Genomic DNA, 17,189 nt, shown 5'->3' with positions numbered 1-17,189 from the left:
TCAACTCTATGATGTAATGGTCACTGTTTTACTTCTGGATCCCTGATATTCTGTTAGCAAGTCTATGCATGTCAATGCCACAACACACCTATCTCTGACTTTAGAGACACCACACCTAGGCAATGAAATATGCACAAACCTCACCTGTTTCAAAACTTCCACTGAAACTAAACAAAACATGAAGTCTATGGCTAAGTCCCTTCGCTCCAGTAGGTAGTCTTTATCCCGATGCTGTTCATCTCTAGAGAGATTAAAAGAGCACGATTCACAAGTTAGAACAACAACAACACATCATTAACTCAAAGAGACACAACATCTGCAGCTGTTGAAGCTCTTGCTGAAGAGAAGATAAAATCAGCAGAGAAACATACGATGCTGTGTGTATTTGTTTAAGATGTATAATTGCGTGTCTCCCCACCCTTTGGACTTGGTGCTGGAGCGAGGTCTGTACTCGTACGACTCGTCTTCTGTCCCGCTCTGTCTTCTGTACCAGTCAAACAACGTCCGCAACAGCGAAGGCAAACAGTGTTCTGCTATGGAGCTCATAGAGCTTATTAACTGTAACATACAAACACAATAATACAGCTTAATAGCACGCTATTCACATGGATTAAAGATGAAATCAAAATTGGCCTATTTACTAAATATCAATGTATCCAAGTCGGCATGAAATGGAAAAATCACACTACTTTTTAAATGGATACTGATCTTGTCCTGAATGATTCATCCATACACACACACAAATAAAAACATTTTTTTTACCTTGTAATGTTTATTATATCAAAATATAATAATGCAATCTTCATAATGGTGATCAGGGCTTGACATTAACACCCGCCAACCCACCATTTGCGGGTGGATTTCAGCTGTGGCGTGTAACAGTCACTCCCACTAGCCACTTTGGCGGGTCTTCTCAAAAGGCATCTGTTATAATGGCGACGCACATTATAACCAATCACACGCAAATCTGTTGAGCTTATAAATGCAATGTCATAATCAGAGACGATCAGATTAGTCATCGCTGAAACACCAGAGTTTTGTTCAGAGTGCGCTCTCACTCACTGAAATCTGCACTCTCATCAAAGCAGAGATGTGCCTCGTAGGAGATTCATTCATCATACTGTGATTGGCTGTTTTTGTTCCATTTCAGCAGCGAAAATAGTTTCAAACAATTATCACAACAGAACCATAGCACACCTGATGTGACTAGCATAAAGCTGGCTTGACGTTGGACATTCGATATTCTTGAATTTAGGGACCGTCTCTAAATTTACATACAACATTGGTATACACGTTTCTAACTTAAATAGCATTTGAAGAGAATGGCTTAGTCATAAAGCCAACTGTAAAGTGCCAACAATCTAGGTGTCAGGTATGATGCACCTTTTAGATTTAATAAAATAAACATGAAAATATGGATATTTATTTCACTAGGCTACTGTATGGGCCCATACACAAAATATGCTAGATTTAAATATGTCATAGCTAATAAAAACAAAAATCTTTCAGACAAACAGCTGTTGAGGATGACATTATGATGTTATACATTTCATGTAGACTTGATTTGGATGTCTACAGTGGTCATTTACATATAGCCAAAAAAAAAAGTCCTAACAACAAAATTGTGGGCAGTGAAGTGATGTGAGTGGCTAATAACTTTGGAAAATCACTAGCCACAGTGGCTGGTGAGCAAAAAAGTTAATGTCAACCTGATGGTGATGTATACCAGGCTCAACCAATCATTTAGTCCGCTTAAACCAGACCCTTTCTTACAAATCGATTACATGCTCACATTCAGATCTGAATCCATTTCACTCGGATGTACGTCACAATAATAAATAAAACTAATGGAATGAAATAACTGGTTGTTGTGCATGAATCAGCACTGCATGTTATTCTTAAGATAACATTTTCTCCATGTAAAATGTACAAACATATTGTCCACCTTGAAATATGTTATTTGCAGCAGAAGGTTTGATTGCATAAGCCATTTTATGTGCTTTAAAATGTAAAATTGTTTGTCTTATTGACTAAAAGCAAATAAGTTGATTTGAGAGGAAAATCTAAACTTAGAACAATATACAAACGGGTGAAAAGGAAGAGGAGGAAGAGATATGGCAGCACTTTTGAGTGCAGTCAGGTATTGATCTGTCCTATTGTGAGGGCGGGATGGGTGTAGGATGATACATCCAGTGGTTACTCAACCTTTCACTGCAGTAACCCAGCACCAAGCATCATGAGCACACACACGCACGCAGAGCTATGGTGTAGAGTAGATGTGTGTGTATGCTGATGAGTGTGTGAGGGATGGTATAGTTCACTGTGGTGTGATTCAGCAGAGCGGATCTCTCTGCAGTCACAACACGTCACTGACTGAACATGCAGTCCCCGAGACCAAGCAAAGCCAAATCCAATAGTCAAATCAGTGCGTGCGTGCTAGCGATGTGGGGAAAAAAGTGCAGAGTGAGTGAAAAAGTGTGCTTGTTAATGTGAGATGTTAGGAGGTACACTGGGATCCAAAAGAGACCACTAATAAAAATATTTGTTTTTGCTAATTTAATACATTTTTCATTGCATGTTTTATCATCATAACAACAATATAAAACAGTTGAATCAGTTAAAATCAACATAATGTAGTATTTTGTTCATGCACCCGAGCTGCATGAAATCCACACAATTGTATAAAAAAGAGCATTTTATTCATTTAGAAGCAGTTATTCTTAAATAAAACTGCTTTCATGAATTTAAAGAAAGCTGAGATGAAATATAAATATTAGATTTGAACACAACTAACTCAAAACAAGAAGAAAAATCTAATTGAAAATATAAATTAATACTATAATAGTATATAAATAATACTAAAATAACGGTTTAGCAGACGTCTAGCAAATCACAAGAAAATCACAAGCAAACCATCAAACCTGGTGATCCAAAGCGCATTTTGGGTTTCAAGGGAAGAAAGAACATCTGACCCTTTGTAAAGAGTCACATGCTCACAAATTCACTCATTTCATTAGTTACCTAAATTAGTGCCGAATCTCAAATACATCTTATTCAATTTACGTCAATGTTTCTTTGTTTAAAATGCTTCAAAGTTCGAGGTTCAAATTTGATTTGGAATCCCAGACTTTCAGACCCCGCTGTATATATGCGGCCTGTATCAGGTGAGTGTGTGTGTGTGTGTGGGACAGGATGATGTATGTGGTTAAGGAGAGTTATGTAACTGCTCTCCTGGCCCTCATGGCACTTGGCAGACACGCTCCAACACCCTGAACTGAAATATTCACATACGCACACACTCCCAGGCAGCCTGTGCTGATCTACTGCTGCGGATGACACAGCGATTCTGCTCCTGGCAACGTCCAGGGAGAACACACACACACCAAAACTCTGTTCACTCTAAAGTATAGAGACACAGACACATATTGCTGTGGTTTTCTGCATACAGAGCACATTCTCACTGGCTCATTCTCTCACACACACAGGCCTAATGGCACTGACTGGATCCATTGCAGGATGAGGTCTCATTTGCTTTGCGTTTTGCTAAACAAAGCACTTTGCTGCAGCTCTGCTGTTAAAAGTTCCGTGCTAATCAGAAATGAGTGATGGAGAGCGAAAGAAAGAGTGAGAGGAGGACTGAAAAGCCAAGAGGATGGGAGAGAGCTATACTACACAAACTTGAAACAGGACACGCACGGATACTAACCTGATCAAATTGTGCATCTTCTCCTCTTTGCAGCGAGCGGGAAAGGGGCTTCTCCTGAAAGAACAAAGATATGCAGTGTAAATGAATGAATGGAAGGTGGATCTTCAAACTGTTTAATGGGAAAAAAGTTGGGATGCACTGATATTGAAAATTGCAAAAAAAAGTAAAACACTAAACTAAAAGCAATTACTTTAAAAGTTACAAGTGAATGATTGTGACAGTATTATATTGTAGAGAAAGAAAAATGGCCCAATTTATTATCCCCGTAACGCACTTGTCTCATCTCTCTCTAGAACCCGTACTGGCTCACATTTTAAAACGCAATTTATTCCTGATGGAAAAGCTGAGTTTTCAGCATCATTACTCCAGCCTTCAGTGTCACATGATCCTTCAGAAATCATTCTAATATGCTGATTTGCTGCTCAAGAAACATTTATTATGATTATCAATGTTGAAAACAGCTGTGCTGCTTAATATTTTTGTGTTTTTCGTGATTATTTGATGTTCAAAAGAACAGGATTTATTTGAAATGCAACTCTTTTGTAACATGGATAAATAAAATTAATGACATGCTTTTCTTACTGACCCTTTCATTACACATCAGAAGTACTGCAAAGAACAGGTCAGCATAACAGTTGAGTGAAAGAGTAAAACAGATATTAAATTGTGGACACCTTTGTGTTATTAAAGGGAATTAATACCCCAATGTGAGCCATTTACATGAGGAATTGCTCCAATTTTCAGACATGAATTTCAGGGCCTGAGAAAATTCATCTCTCCAGTTCAGTTTTGTAGTTAACACCATCTGTAAAATGTCTCCTGGTTACTTGCACTCGACACTTTGAATGCTCTGTTATCTGGATTACTTTATTATGAGGGAGAAGTTCAAAGACAGAGAGCTGTTTCATAAAGCAGCTCCTCTCTGCAGATGCTAGATGCAGTCATTACCAGTTTAAAATCTTGCTGAGTAAACTGAGAGAGCTCAATCTACCACTGAGTAAACACACAATGAGAGAGAGAGGAGCGAAGAGAGAGGAAGCGTTTAAGGACAAGTCTGGAGAGAAACAGTGTGTGTTTCAGCACAGGGGGCTCTGAGAAGAATCCAACATAACAGCATTCCAAGAATCCAAACCTCTGCTTCTGTTTCTGGGAATACATGAGGACGTGTGTGTTCTGTTGAGCCACAAGTTTGAAACTGCACACAACAGCCTCTCTTTTTTTTCCTCTAAATAAACCAACATGCTCATGTCAACTTAACTTTCACTCAACCCCTGAGTTACAAGTAACACAAAACTTGTCACACCACATTGTTTAGGGGTGCTAAGAATTTTTTATGTTTTTGAAAGAAGTGTTTTATGCTCACCAAGGCTGCATTTATTTGATAGAAAAAATACAGTAAAACAGTAATATTGTGAAATATTACTACAATTTAAAATAACTGTTTCTATTTGATAATATTTTTATTATGTAATTTATTCCTGTGATGGCAAAGCTGAATTTTCAGCATCATTACTCCAGTCTCCAGTGTCACATGATCATTTGATGATTTGGGTTTTAAAGATGCACTATGTAACTTTTCCGTCTGCCTATTCAAAACCAAAGGCGTAGTTTGATGACGCCAGGTATAAGCACAGAATCTTGGGACATGTGGTCTTCACCTCACAGCCGGTGGAAAAGAATCGGGATAGGACTCGAGCAGAAATCATGTTCATGGATGTGATTATTACCATTACTGTAGTCTGAAGCAGAGCAGGACCGAATGTTGTGGAGCTGAGCAAGGCAGCTGGAGCGATTTTTAATAAGATGAACGCAACACACGCCTCGCGAGCAGCGGGACTTTTATTATGCCACAGGCGCCACTTACGCTTTTCCGGTCATGAGTATGAGGTAACGCAGCTCTGTTTATCTTATTAGATACATCTGTGTGTGTTGAAAATTATGTTATGACGTTCCTCTGTGCGTTCTCTCGGCGGCTGCTATGACACTTGTTCACACTTCAGTGAGAGTAAAGCGTTTCTGCAGATTAAAACCGAGGGTAACGCAGATATGATGCAATTGACAGGCGACTCCCTCACACGTCCCGGTTAAAAGAGCAATTTTCTCACGATTTACAAATAGTTGGAAACATTTGGATTATTGTAAGTACTCAACTGAACAAAATATATAACACTGGCCACTATGTAATTTTTTTTTACATAGTGCACCTTTAAGAAGCAATTCTTAATAGTATTAAAGGTAGGGTAGGTAGGATTTGGTTAAAAAACTTTTTTTCCAAATTTGTTTAAACTTTCTTTATATATCAATACATAATTAAAATGTAAGTACTCTGAAAAAGAAAGTATGAAAATTGAGTGTCTGTAGACCTCTCACGACTGTTTTAAAGACAGCTCATTATTTCCATTCACTCCACCTTCTCCCTTCTGGGCTCTTTCCAAAGCCACGCCCCCAAAACACATGAACGCGCCACGCCGACCGTCAGCTGAAAGACGCATTATTTACCTGAGGTGAGCAGAGAAGAAGGAGCGGAGTGCATGTAGTGACATCATGTCAGAATCACATGTAATCAAAAATCTAACTTTATCATTATGAATATAAACAAATAAGATGTCTTTTAGTACTCACTATCAAGCTAGAATACTGATACTGGTAAAGTTTAAAACACACACACAACACAGTGTCTACGACACACACAGATACAAGATAAAAGCATCAGTAAACATTGGTAGAGAATATAAAAACAAACCGCGGAAATAAACGTGCAGGTAAAGTTCCCGGTGAACATGGTAAAAGAGTTTAGACAGAGGGTAGTAGCTAAAGCTAACTTAGTTCTAAAAAAAGTTCCTGGATGCGGTGTACTAACTTTTACACATGCATTTTGTTATCTAAAGTTACATTTTGCGAAATTCAACACGACAGCGATCAACTTGAGCTAAGCATATTGAGTATTTATCATCTCTACTAATGGCTCGCTTAGTGTATAACATTGTAACTTTATGCTAAGTAATGTTATGTTAGCTATATTAGGCAGCTACGTGTGCCAGTGAGACATGCTTCATGAAAACATAAACCAAAAAAATTTATAATCAAAAAGAAAGATTACCTGTCCAGCAGAAATACAGCCTCTTGAACTCAAACGGGTGCGTCAGGGTTGCCAGGTTTTCACAACAAAATCCGCCCAATTGCTACTCAAAACTAGCCCAAAACAAGCCCAATCGTGTTTCTCCGGTAAAAATTTGGGGGGTAAAATATGTGCCTGCTAAATATAGCTGCCTGCTAAAATTCGCAAATCCCGGGGCAAAATATCACATAATTGGGGTCGCTTCAACCCGCGGACATGAAAAACAGCCCACGGCAACAGTGTTGAAGTAGCCCGACTTGGCATGTGGGCAGATCCTGGAGCAAAAGCGGTGGTAGCCATGGTAACGAGAGAGAGTGACAGTCGCCCAAGCCAATCACTTGTTTCGGCCCGAACGAAATAATGAGCAGTGTTTATTGCAGATTAAAAAGTCTAGAGTCACTCGATTTTTATACTCTCTTTTTCAGAGTACTTACATTTTAATTATGTATTGACATATAAAGAAAGTTTAAACAAATTTGGACAAAAGTGTTTTAGATCATTCTTACCTACCCTACCTTTAATGCACAAAACAGTTGTGCTGATTAATATTTTTGTAGAAACTGTAAAACTCTTTCTGGATTATTTGTTGAACAAAGTTCAAAAGAAAAGAATTTATTTAAAATAGAACTCTTTTGTAACATAGATAAATATAATTCATTTATATTATGATATTTTAAAGTTTCCTTTTTTAAAGTTTTAGTTTTGGAGTCTTTTACAACAGGTTTACATGCATCAACGGTCAAAAAACAGTTTAATTTACTCATAATATACATTGCACATCACCACAATGTTCAATGATTCTCAAACGACTCGACGGATGAATCGGTCTCTCTAAATCCCTCCTTTCCGCAAGCCTACTCTGCTCTGATTGGTCAGATGGCCCAGTCTGTTGTGATTGGTCTACTGCGTACAGTCAAGTCAAGTCAAGCAAACTTTATTTATATAGCGCTTTTAACAATGCAGATTGTTTTCAAAGCAGTTTCACAGTGTAAAACAGGAAAATAATGCAGCATAATTTTATTCAGCCGTCTAGCCATTCTAGAGAAAACGGTGATGTCATCAGTTCATTTCAATTATCATACAGTGACAGTGTGGGCTTTAAATCAGTAATTAGATCAGTAATTTAGTTTATATGGTTAATGTAGTTTAATAATATTCGAAAGATTGGAGGCAACACGCCGGAGACAGGTTGATTGAGGATGATGTGTTGATTAAATAATTATTAAAGTGCAATATTCGAAGGATCGGAGGCAACATGCCGGAGACGGGTTTATTGAGGATGACATATCGATTTAACAATTATTAAATTGTAATATTCGAACAATCAGAGTCATCACGCCGGAGATAAGTTCATTGAGGATGCCGTGTCTACGAGGCAATTTCAGGGGAGTCTAATTGACACGATCTATTACAGCGCATATTTCAGAACCAAACACCCATTACCATAACTGAACTCCAGCTCCGTGCGAAGGCTTCCTAAAGCTCAGTGATTGTATTCACTGTAAAGACAGTAACGATGACGTCCATTTTACATCAATCCCAGCGCGAGTCTGAATCGATGAGGAGACATTGAAGAACTAGTTATTCAACCTGAACCTCCATCACAAGGACGACTTGAGCAGGACGTTTCTCAGTGATGCCCCACTCGGTTTGAGGTACATTATGAGATGTTTCAACTGTAATTCCTCACCATCAGCATTAACAAGAGCATGTCTATCAAAAAACCAGTGTGTGTGTGTGTGTATGTGTGTGTGTGTGGACAGGTAATCCCTACGTTATGGGGACAAAATGTCCCCACAAAGATGGCAATATCCGAAATCCTCGTCCTTATGGGGACATTTGCTAAGTGATGTTTTTTGAAAATGTAATAATGCAGAATGTCTCCTGTGATGGTAGGTTTAGGGGCAGGGGCAGTGTAGGGGGATAGAATATACAGTTTATACAGTATAAAAACCATTGCGCCTATGGAAAGTCCCCATAAAACATGAAAACCCAACATTTGTGTGTGTTTGTGATTTATGAGCTAGATTTATGACTAGATTTTTCTTTTTTCTTTTTTTTAAATGTTCAGTTTGTGTTATTAATTTGTGGGCGGTACTGACCAGCGGTTCAGCCATGACCACCTCGATCTTCTTCTCGGCGAGCACAGCGAACTCTGCGAAAAGGCTCTTGATGACAAACTCCCCGGGCTTGAGCTCGGGGTCGATGGTGATGCTGGACATGGTGGCGGCGTGGATGCTACGCTTCTCCCAGCTGGGCGGGGCCGAGGGGGATGCTCCTCGCCTACTCACACTGCTGTTGCTTACAGGGACAGAGGCTGTCAGGAAAGAGAGACGGTTATTTAGCATTATGAAACAATTTGAATGCATAATATAAGTATTCAAGCTGAAATTGCCATTGCAAATATGAAGAGAAAATGTCATTCAATTTTGCATGAAAAGACAAAGCAGCTACTGGTGCATTAAAGATTGAAAGGCGTGGTGCATGGTGACAACTTCCCCATAAAAATAAGTTGGTAACTATTGCAACCAGCACCAGTGGATTAATGTACATCCAGCCATGAATGGAAAAAACTGTGTGTGTGTGTGTGCACGCGCACGTCACATGTCAAGCACGCTCAGGAAATCCCAGCCCTCGCTTCCCACAGGTTGCTGGAGAAACCACGATAAGGTGAGAGAGTTCAAACAATAATAGGAGGATGAATAGAAAAAATCCCTGTGAAATGTAATGAGTTTTTCAGAGGAGAACACAGGGTCACACCTAGCAACTCCCACATCTCAATAATAAAACACAAACATTCACACACTCAGGGGATGAAAGACAGACACACGCACAACTCCCGAGAGCTGTTTGTGTGTGTTTGTTTGTCTATGTACAAACACTCACTCTTTGTTGCCTCTTTAGCAACGCCTCCCCATCCCCATGATGTCACACTGCCAGCTTTCATTGGCCGGTGGCATAACAGGGTCCCCAGGTCCACATCTGATTGGCCAACGGGGCTGCTGGCAAGCACTCTAACATTGTTTGTACTTTTCCACTCAGTGATGCAGAAAGGATGAGCAAAAGAAGTGAGGAGGAAAAATGCAAGTCTCTCTCAGTTCATCTTTCTCTTCATTCCTCTGGTGGACACGCCAGATAATTTGTGTGACACACTGGGCTGCGTTGCTGACCCCAAAGCACACATTTGTACCTCAGAGTGAGGCTGAGAGTCACATGGAATGCATTCACACACAGGAGCCATTAATGCAGAGTCTGCTTGTTGTTTGCAAGGACATTCTGATACTCTGAGCTACACAAGACATGATTCCCTGACTGCATGTGAACTCACACAGCTGGGCACTGAGTGCTTTAGCATTCCCACGCGCTGCACACTCTGCCTGAACAACTGTCCGGATGAGATTGGTTTCTAAATGACCTTTGAGTCACAGTTTTCATGATATTTCTAATCATTTGTGATTACTGTATTCTGACTTTGATTGAAAAATCATTTGGCAATTTTACAACTTCTTTATTTGTTTATTTTATATTATGTTTTGTTGTCGTATTTATGCTTGTATACTGAAAGTTCCACTACCAAGGAAAATCCCTTGCCTGTGCACGCACACTTGGCAATAAAGCTCTGTTTCTGATTTCGGATTGATGCAATCATAGTCTCAGCCTCAGACGTCATGCCCACGGACCATTTGCTGAACGTCTAATGCATATGGCACACTTATCTGGAAACACTTCAGGAGTTTCAAAGTCGTCATCTAATTGGTTGAATACTACAGGATGTCCGCGAGACTTGTGTGTTGCGTTCTTTAACGGTTGGCTGGAAACAAATACCGTGACGCCAACCTCCCTCATGGAAGAAACGTCCTCTTGGGCGGTCCTTGGCCAATGAAAGTCCAGACCTTCTGCCGTCAGTCTGAAGGTCTGGCTACACGAGACTAATGCAATCATAAATAATTAGGATGCATTTGTGAATCGGTTCAACTGATTCATTAAAAGAACTCGTATGAGATTTTTTTTGATCAATCAATTTTTATTACATGACATTTAATGCAATTTGTTATTGCTAGATTTTCAAAATAATTGCATTAGGACATACAGACCTTAGTCAGGTTAGGGCCATAATTCATTTTTTGATAATAATGAAAATGAGGCTGTGAGGGAGAGAATACAGTTTAAAAACAATCCGATTGTCCTGAAAATTCCATTCAAAAAACTCCATAAAACAGTTTTAAAAGTAGAAAATTACGTGATCTAGGCCCTTTATGTGTGCCATTGTAAAGACTGTACGTTTATCCCTCAAAGCCTTGTTTTCACCTCTGTTAAATTCAATACAGCATCTATCCTGACTCTATTTCAGTGGTATTCAAACGGCAGAACGTGGTCCGGTTCTGGACCCCACCTTGGTTCCATCCGGACCATGGGACATAATTGTGCCATTTGACCTTTTCTACACTTTAAAGTGAGCAGTTCGTCAAAACAACAGAGCGGTACACACCACAAGCGCTCAGGGTCTTTATGGTAATGATCTTTCGCCGCTACATCCTCTAATATTTTTGTCTAGAATCAAACGCACTTCATTCAAGCCCTTTCTGCTCTGTGCACATTTCTTCTCTCTCCCGTTGCTTCTCTCGCTCTCGCTCTCTCTCTCTCTCTCTCTCTCTCTCTCTCTCTCTCTCTCTCTCTCTCTCCATATTAAGAGTTGCAGATGACGAGGTTATTTTAACAACAGAAGCAGAGAAACGATGAGCAGCAAAATAACCTTTGCTAAAATGCTACAGAAAACGAAAATGCAGCAAATACAATTATTTTTAATCTGCCATACAGATCATCCAAACATTTAGCTAAACCAGGTTTGAAATAAATGAACACGTTGCGCCTTTAGAGGTTTTGTTTTTCCCCAGACATTTTAGCATTATTAATCAGCTTATTAAGAGCATTTCATAATAAACAATGACTACGTTTACATGTGCACCAATAATGCGATTATTTTCTAAAAATCAGAGCAAGGTTTTAATCGCAGTAAGATGTTTACATGACACGAGCAGAACTCTTGACTCCAGTTTACATACAAATTTCATTATTCTGATTATTCACTAATAAGTATGGTTATACCACACTCAGATAGGCATGCTGTATGTTTCCGGCCATTGTTTTAATTTACTCACATCAAATTCAAAATACATATTTATGGACGTGATGAACATCGCAATGCCGTAGCGTTCTTTGCGCCGTCTGGATGAAGATACGGAGCAGAGACTGCGCAGCGAGTTGTGTTCAGAGTTTAGTGATATGGAGAAGAGAAAACTTCTGAATAAATGTCATGAGTTCATTCATGCAGTTGTGTGAACAACACACAGCATCCGTGTACGTCCGCGCACATGTGCACTTTGGTCAGAGCGGTAATAATGAGATTAAGGTGTTTATATGTCTGTGTACTGCAATTAAAATCAGTGTACGCCACATAGTTTAATGTGAATATGGTTACTACGATTATGAGCTTAATCGCATTAGTTTGATCGAAGTATTGCGTTTACATGGGGTAAAATTTAATTGTAATATTGCCAAAATCCCATTATAAATCGCATTATGAGGGTGCATGATAAACACACTCAATGTTATCATTTGGAAAATGATTTAGAGATGGCAAGGGAAGATAAAAAAAACGTTGAAATGACTTGCTAACTTTGTTTTGTCCTCATGAGAGTTTTGATTATTAGATTGGATGTTTTTTTTTTCAGTAGTTTATTACATTGTGCAAAATATTAAAATGTTCCATAATTTTCTTAAGTGGAAAGGCCTACACTCTCAGTACGTTTTCTCAGTCCCAAGGCCTTCTATGTGTCACACGTAAGTGCCTAAATGAGAAAAAAGCCTAATAAAACATCTGATCTATCCTTTTATATTTATATCCAGTTGGGATGAAATACTAACTTTTTTTGGTAAAAAAAAAGTGCCCCAATGGAAATGCATTACTTTTTAAAAAAAAGAGTATTGTCCGGACCTCCGCTGGGAAGGAAATATAGAGACCTGATTCAATAAATGAATCATTATGATTGATTTTTGCCTCAACTGATTCTTTGAAGAAGAAAAAGAAGACGCATAAGAAGTATTTTCAGATCAATAAATATTACATTATTAACATGCAATGACATGTGTGATAGATTAGGACTTTAAAAAAATTATTGTATAATTTCAGACCAATTAATTTTGTATTTTTGTATTATTTAATAATACAAAATATTCAGTATAATTGAATAATAATGATAATTTAAAAAAAAGATCAAAATAAACCGGACTAAATATTTTAGATCAAAGTTAACTAGAAAAGCACATTCGCCTTAGTTAATATTTTGTTGTATTTTTTGTTTTCACAATTATAATAATTTCACAAGTAATGTCCTTTTTTAACATGTTGTGGACATTTTGGTTTCATTATCCAAAAATAGTAGGTAACCTGCTCCAAAAGAAAAACAGACAATTCTAAATTGGTACATATCTTTGTTTGTCTGCAGAACACAACATTTACCTAAGCTCCACAGGGACATTAGTCCCATGCAAATATGGCTTTAATTAGTTAAGTGAAATACAAACAGACACACACACACAGGGATGAATATGATTTCCAGAGGAGTCCTGTGGATGCGGTCTGTCCAAAAGAGACTAGGCCGATCACACTGGGAGATCAAATAACCTGAATGACATCATCATCTGCATTATACTCCGCTAGTTAAAAGCCCAGCACAAACAGAAGCTATCTCGGGTCTCCATACACTCACTCACTGCAGTGTGTGATGGTGTGCTTGGTGCAGTTTAGGTATCAAAGACTGGGCTCGGGAATGAAAAGTTGAATGCAGTAACCGCATTATCACGGCAGCACGCCACATACACACAGAAAGACTGCTGTACAAATGTTTTGCACCAAATTGTGAAGATAAAGTGTGTAAAGAGTGTATATACAGTATTTTGCACTCCACACAGCCAAATTCATTTATCAACCAAATAAAAAGCTCAAAAACAAGTATGAAAATACAGGAAAATGAACGCTTGTCCAATGTTTTGCACTGTACATATTTACGCATCAAAGGGTTAGATGGATCCAATCCATGTTCAATAGAAATTATTTGATGATTCAGCCAAACTAGCTAGCTAGTATAACTTAACGCAAGCATTTTTTTCACATTTTGCTAATATAAAACATGATCCAAACACTACTCTATTTTAATGACAAAAGTTCCAATAAGAGAGAAAGTGACAAAAATATTGTTATCGCCTAGGGGTGTAATGAAACCCTCATGTCCTGATTTGATTCATATCACAATACTGAACTCACAATACAATATTATTGCAAGACATATGGTAAAACTAGGGATGCACCAAAATGAAAATTCTTGGCCGAAGCCGAATAATAATAAAACACTTGGCCGAAGCCGAATACCAAACGCTGTTTTTCGAAATTTCTCCCATTTATTTTGCCAATTTTTTCACCATTGCATAAATTAAATAAGTAAAACTACAATTTAAAAAGATTTATTTAACACTGAATTTTTTTTAGCATTCCAGCAGACATTATACAAACAAAGCGCAATATAACTTTTAAAAAAAGGAAAACAAAGTTAAATAAAAATATTTTTATTTGGCCATCTTACCATTTCACTATGTCACTTCCGAGACTTTGCAGCGTGCAATTGGCCATTAATCCTTTTTGCTACATGAAAAACAATAGTTTTATTCAATGGATTATATAGACTGTAGACTCGAAAGCGAGCCAAGACCTATGTCAGTTCATCGCAATCTCACAAAGTTCAATGAAGCTTCTAACAATGCACAATATATCTTACTTATATCGATTCGTGTCTACACTCTGTTTGTCTGTTCATGAGAGGTTTTGCAAGCCTGTATAACTCAGCACTGAATAAAAACTCATGAGTTTGAGCATGAGTGGAGACTGACTAACTTTAAACACATTGGCCATTTCGTACAAGAGATCAACAAGTATGTCACCGCTGCAGAAACTTGTTGTATATGGATACATTTGACGATCTACAGACAAAAATATGCACTGGAGCATTTGCCAATATTTTATTACAGTATCAACTGAGGATGCTCTTGCATGCATTTGAGGGTGCTTAGACGATTCAGCAGAACAGTGTCTGCAAACGGCCATTTCTGCGTCTTTCTCGGACACTTAATGCTTCCACACTTCCGACATGTTTGCTGCATTTAGAAGCATGCGCGCCTCTCTCACACGCGCTGGTTACTATATTTGATCGCGTCATCAAAAACGTCATTGTTCGGTAACATTTATTTGGTCTTTTCACTTTGGTTGCCGAACATTCGGTGCATCCCTAGGTAAAAGGTTAATAAAAAAATGTAATGAATTGATTAAATGCTAAATTTGGTGTCACATTGGGGGTGGACATGAATAGGCTTGAACCTGGTGCTGGTAATTCAATGCAGAGGACAAATATTCATGATTCTGAAGCTGGAAATACAGAATTATTTTTAGACGAATAAGCTAACACTCGGTCACTGACTAGATATATTTAAAATAATGTAAGCCACTTTTTACAGGTAACAAGAAATACATTTTAGTTTAGTTTAATGTAGTACTAAAACTCTGTAAACTTAAATGTTTTCCTCGCAGTAAATTTTCATTTTGGGTGAACTATACACAATACATATTGTCACAATAAACGGTACATATTGTTGCATTTCTGTATTGCGATATATTGTCATACGATATATTGTTACACAACTAGTATTGGCCAATAGTTGTTTGTTAAAATCAGGATCATATCAGCCAAAAAAATTATAACTCTATTGGTGCATCCCCATTTTTAAAGCAATCAAAAAGTCAAAAAATTTCAATGGAAATGAATGTCGTTTTGTAAGAGATAGTGGAAAGTTGGCTTTACTTCGTCATGACAGTAGTACAGTAGCGGAAACACAGAGAATGCAACATAACGTTATGCAACATATGCGTGCTGACACATTCCGTATGCAAAAAAAAAATGCAGCTGTTTCAACCAAAACTTTCCCCTATTTTCTCTGTGGTGGGCTTCCATCTGCTTCATGCATGGCAGAGTGTAAAGGAGCTTTGTTTGTGTATTTGAAAGAGGGAGAGATTAATCTGCTATGTCTCTAATAAAGTGTCAACAATATTTCGGCAGTGTCTGAACATGCCCAGATTCCACCAATCTGCAGACCTACATTCAACACACATTTCACCTGCAGTTTAATAACTCTTATTTGGAGACAAAGTTATGTCTTTGACCTGACTTCTAACCAGAGACGGGCAGTAGCAAGATTGGAAGAGTCTACTGCCTCAGTTGGATGTTGCCAGCTCTTGAAACTAGGTCTCGCTCCTCATTGTTTGAACAGAGAGGCCCAATGCACAGGAATTGGCATCAACACACAAGACTGGAGAGAGGAGGGAGCGAAAGCGAGAGAGACTCACTGCATGCCAATCCAAGTGACATTCTCCAACAGTGCTGGACGTTACTAGCTGTTGATGTACTTGACTCTGGTCAACAGTGACCAACAGAACTACATCTACATCCGAAAATGAACCATCTGCATTTTAAAAAGCACAAGCTCTCAAAAATGACTGATGGATTGCTTGGCGATCTGTGTAAGATTCAAAGTGGAAAACTGCACGTTCATAACAGATGCAAAGTGGAGAAAAACTGGTAACTTTATGGATAAAATAATAACAAATTTATTTACTGAGAACTGTGTGTTCAAAACTGATGCAAAGTTTACAAAAAAGGTCATTTTAGGAATAAAATTAAATAAAATATTTAGAATAGGCTTCAACTAATGTGAATGTGCAAATCATTACATTTAATTCCAAAAACTCACAACAATCTGATTTCACAATAATCAAATTTATGACTTTGCAGACATGTACTAAACATGTAGTTCTAATCCTCTAATAACACAAACTCACAATCTCATAATGTACCAATCAAATCTCAATAGGTCCAAAAGACCCATTTAGTCCTAAAATACAGGTACAAAAACAACGTATTATTCCTAATACATACATTAGGTGCCTGTATGCATATAGATGTGTGTGCGTGTCTATATCAGTATGAGTGTATGATTACGATCGTATTGCTCTTTTTGTCCTTTGGGATTGCTAATGTTTCCTTTCATTGATCGGACTCTCCACTGGATCTTCCACCATTATCCAACACGCCACTTCCTACGCTGTCAGGCCATCATCATGTGAAACCCAAGACCTTCAAAGAGGACATCAGAAAGGGAAGACAGAGAACAAGGTGAAGAACCTGGCGAGGAGCAAGAGACGATGACCGAGCCACACTGCAGAACTCAAGAGTCAGCGGTCGTACACACACACACACACAC

At 38.3% G+C, this 17,189-nt stretch overlaps 1 protein-coding gene across 7 annotated transcripts in view; it reads right to left on the bottom strand.

The window, feature by feature from the left end:
- fryl (furry homolog, like) overlaps positions 1–17,189 on the bottom strand; it is a 143,537-nt gene that overhangs the window by 67,442 nt on the left and 58,906 nt on the right. For all 7 annotated transcript variants that reach the window (XM_079830584.1, XM_079830579.1, XM_079830580.1 and 4 more), the window contains 4 exons: positions 8,927–9,141; positions 3,707–3,760; positions 419–558; positions 145–241 (listed from right to left, as the gene is read on the bottom strand). In XM_079830584.1, coding sequence (XP_079686710.1) covers positions 145–241; positions 419–558; positions 3,707–3,760; positions 8,927–9,046 — 411 coding nt within the window. In that variant the 5' untranslated portion in view covers positions 9,047–9,141. The remainder of the gene's footprint in view (positions 1–144; positions 242–418; positions 559–3,706; positions 3,761–8,926; positions 9,142–17,189) is intronic.

Source organism: Gobio gobio, assembly GCF_949357685.1.
Source record: "Gobio gobio genome assembly, chromosome: 12".
Taxonomy (NCBI): domain Eukaryota; kingdom Metazoa; phylum Chordata; class Actinopteri; order Cypriniformes; family Gobionidae; genus Gobio; species Gobio gobio.
Note: the sequence above shows the minus strand (reverse complement) of the source record. Positions and strands in the feature narration are given on the sequence as shown.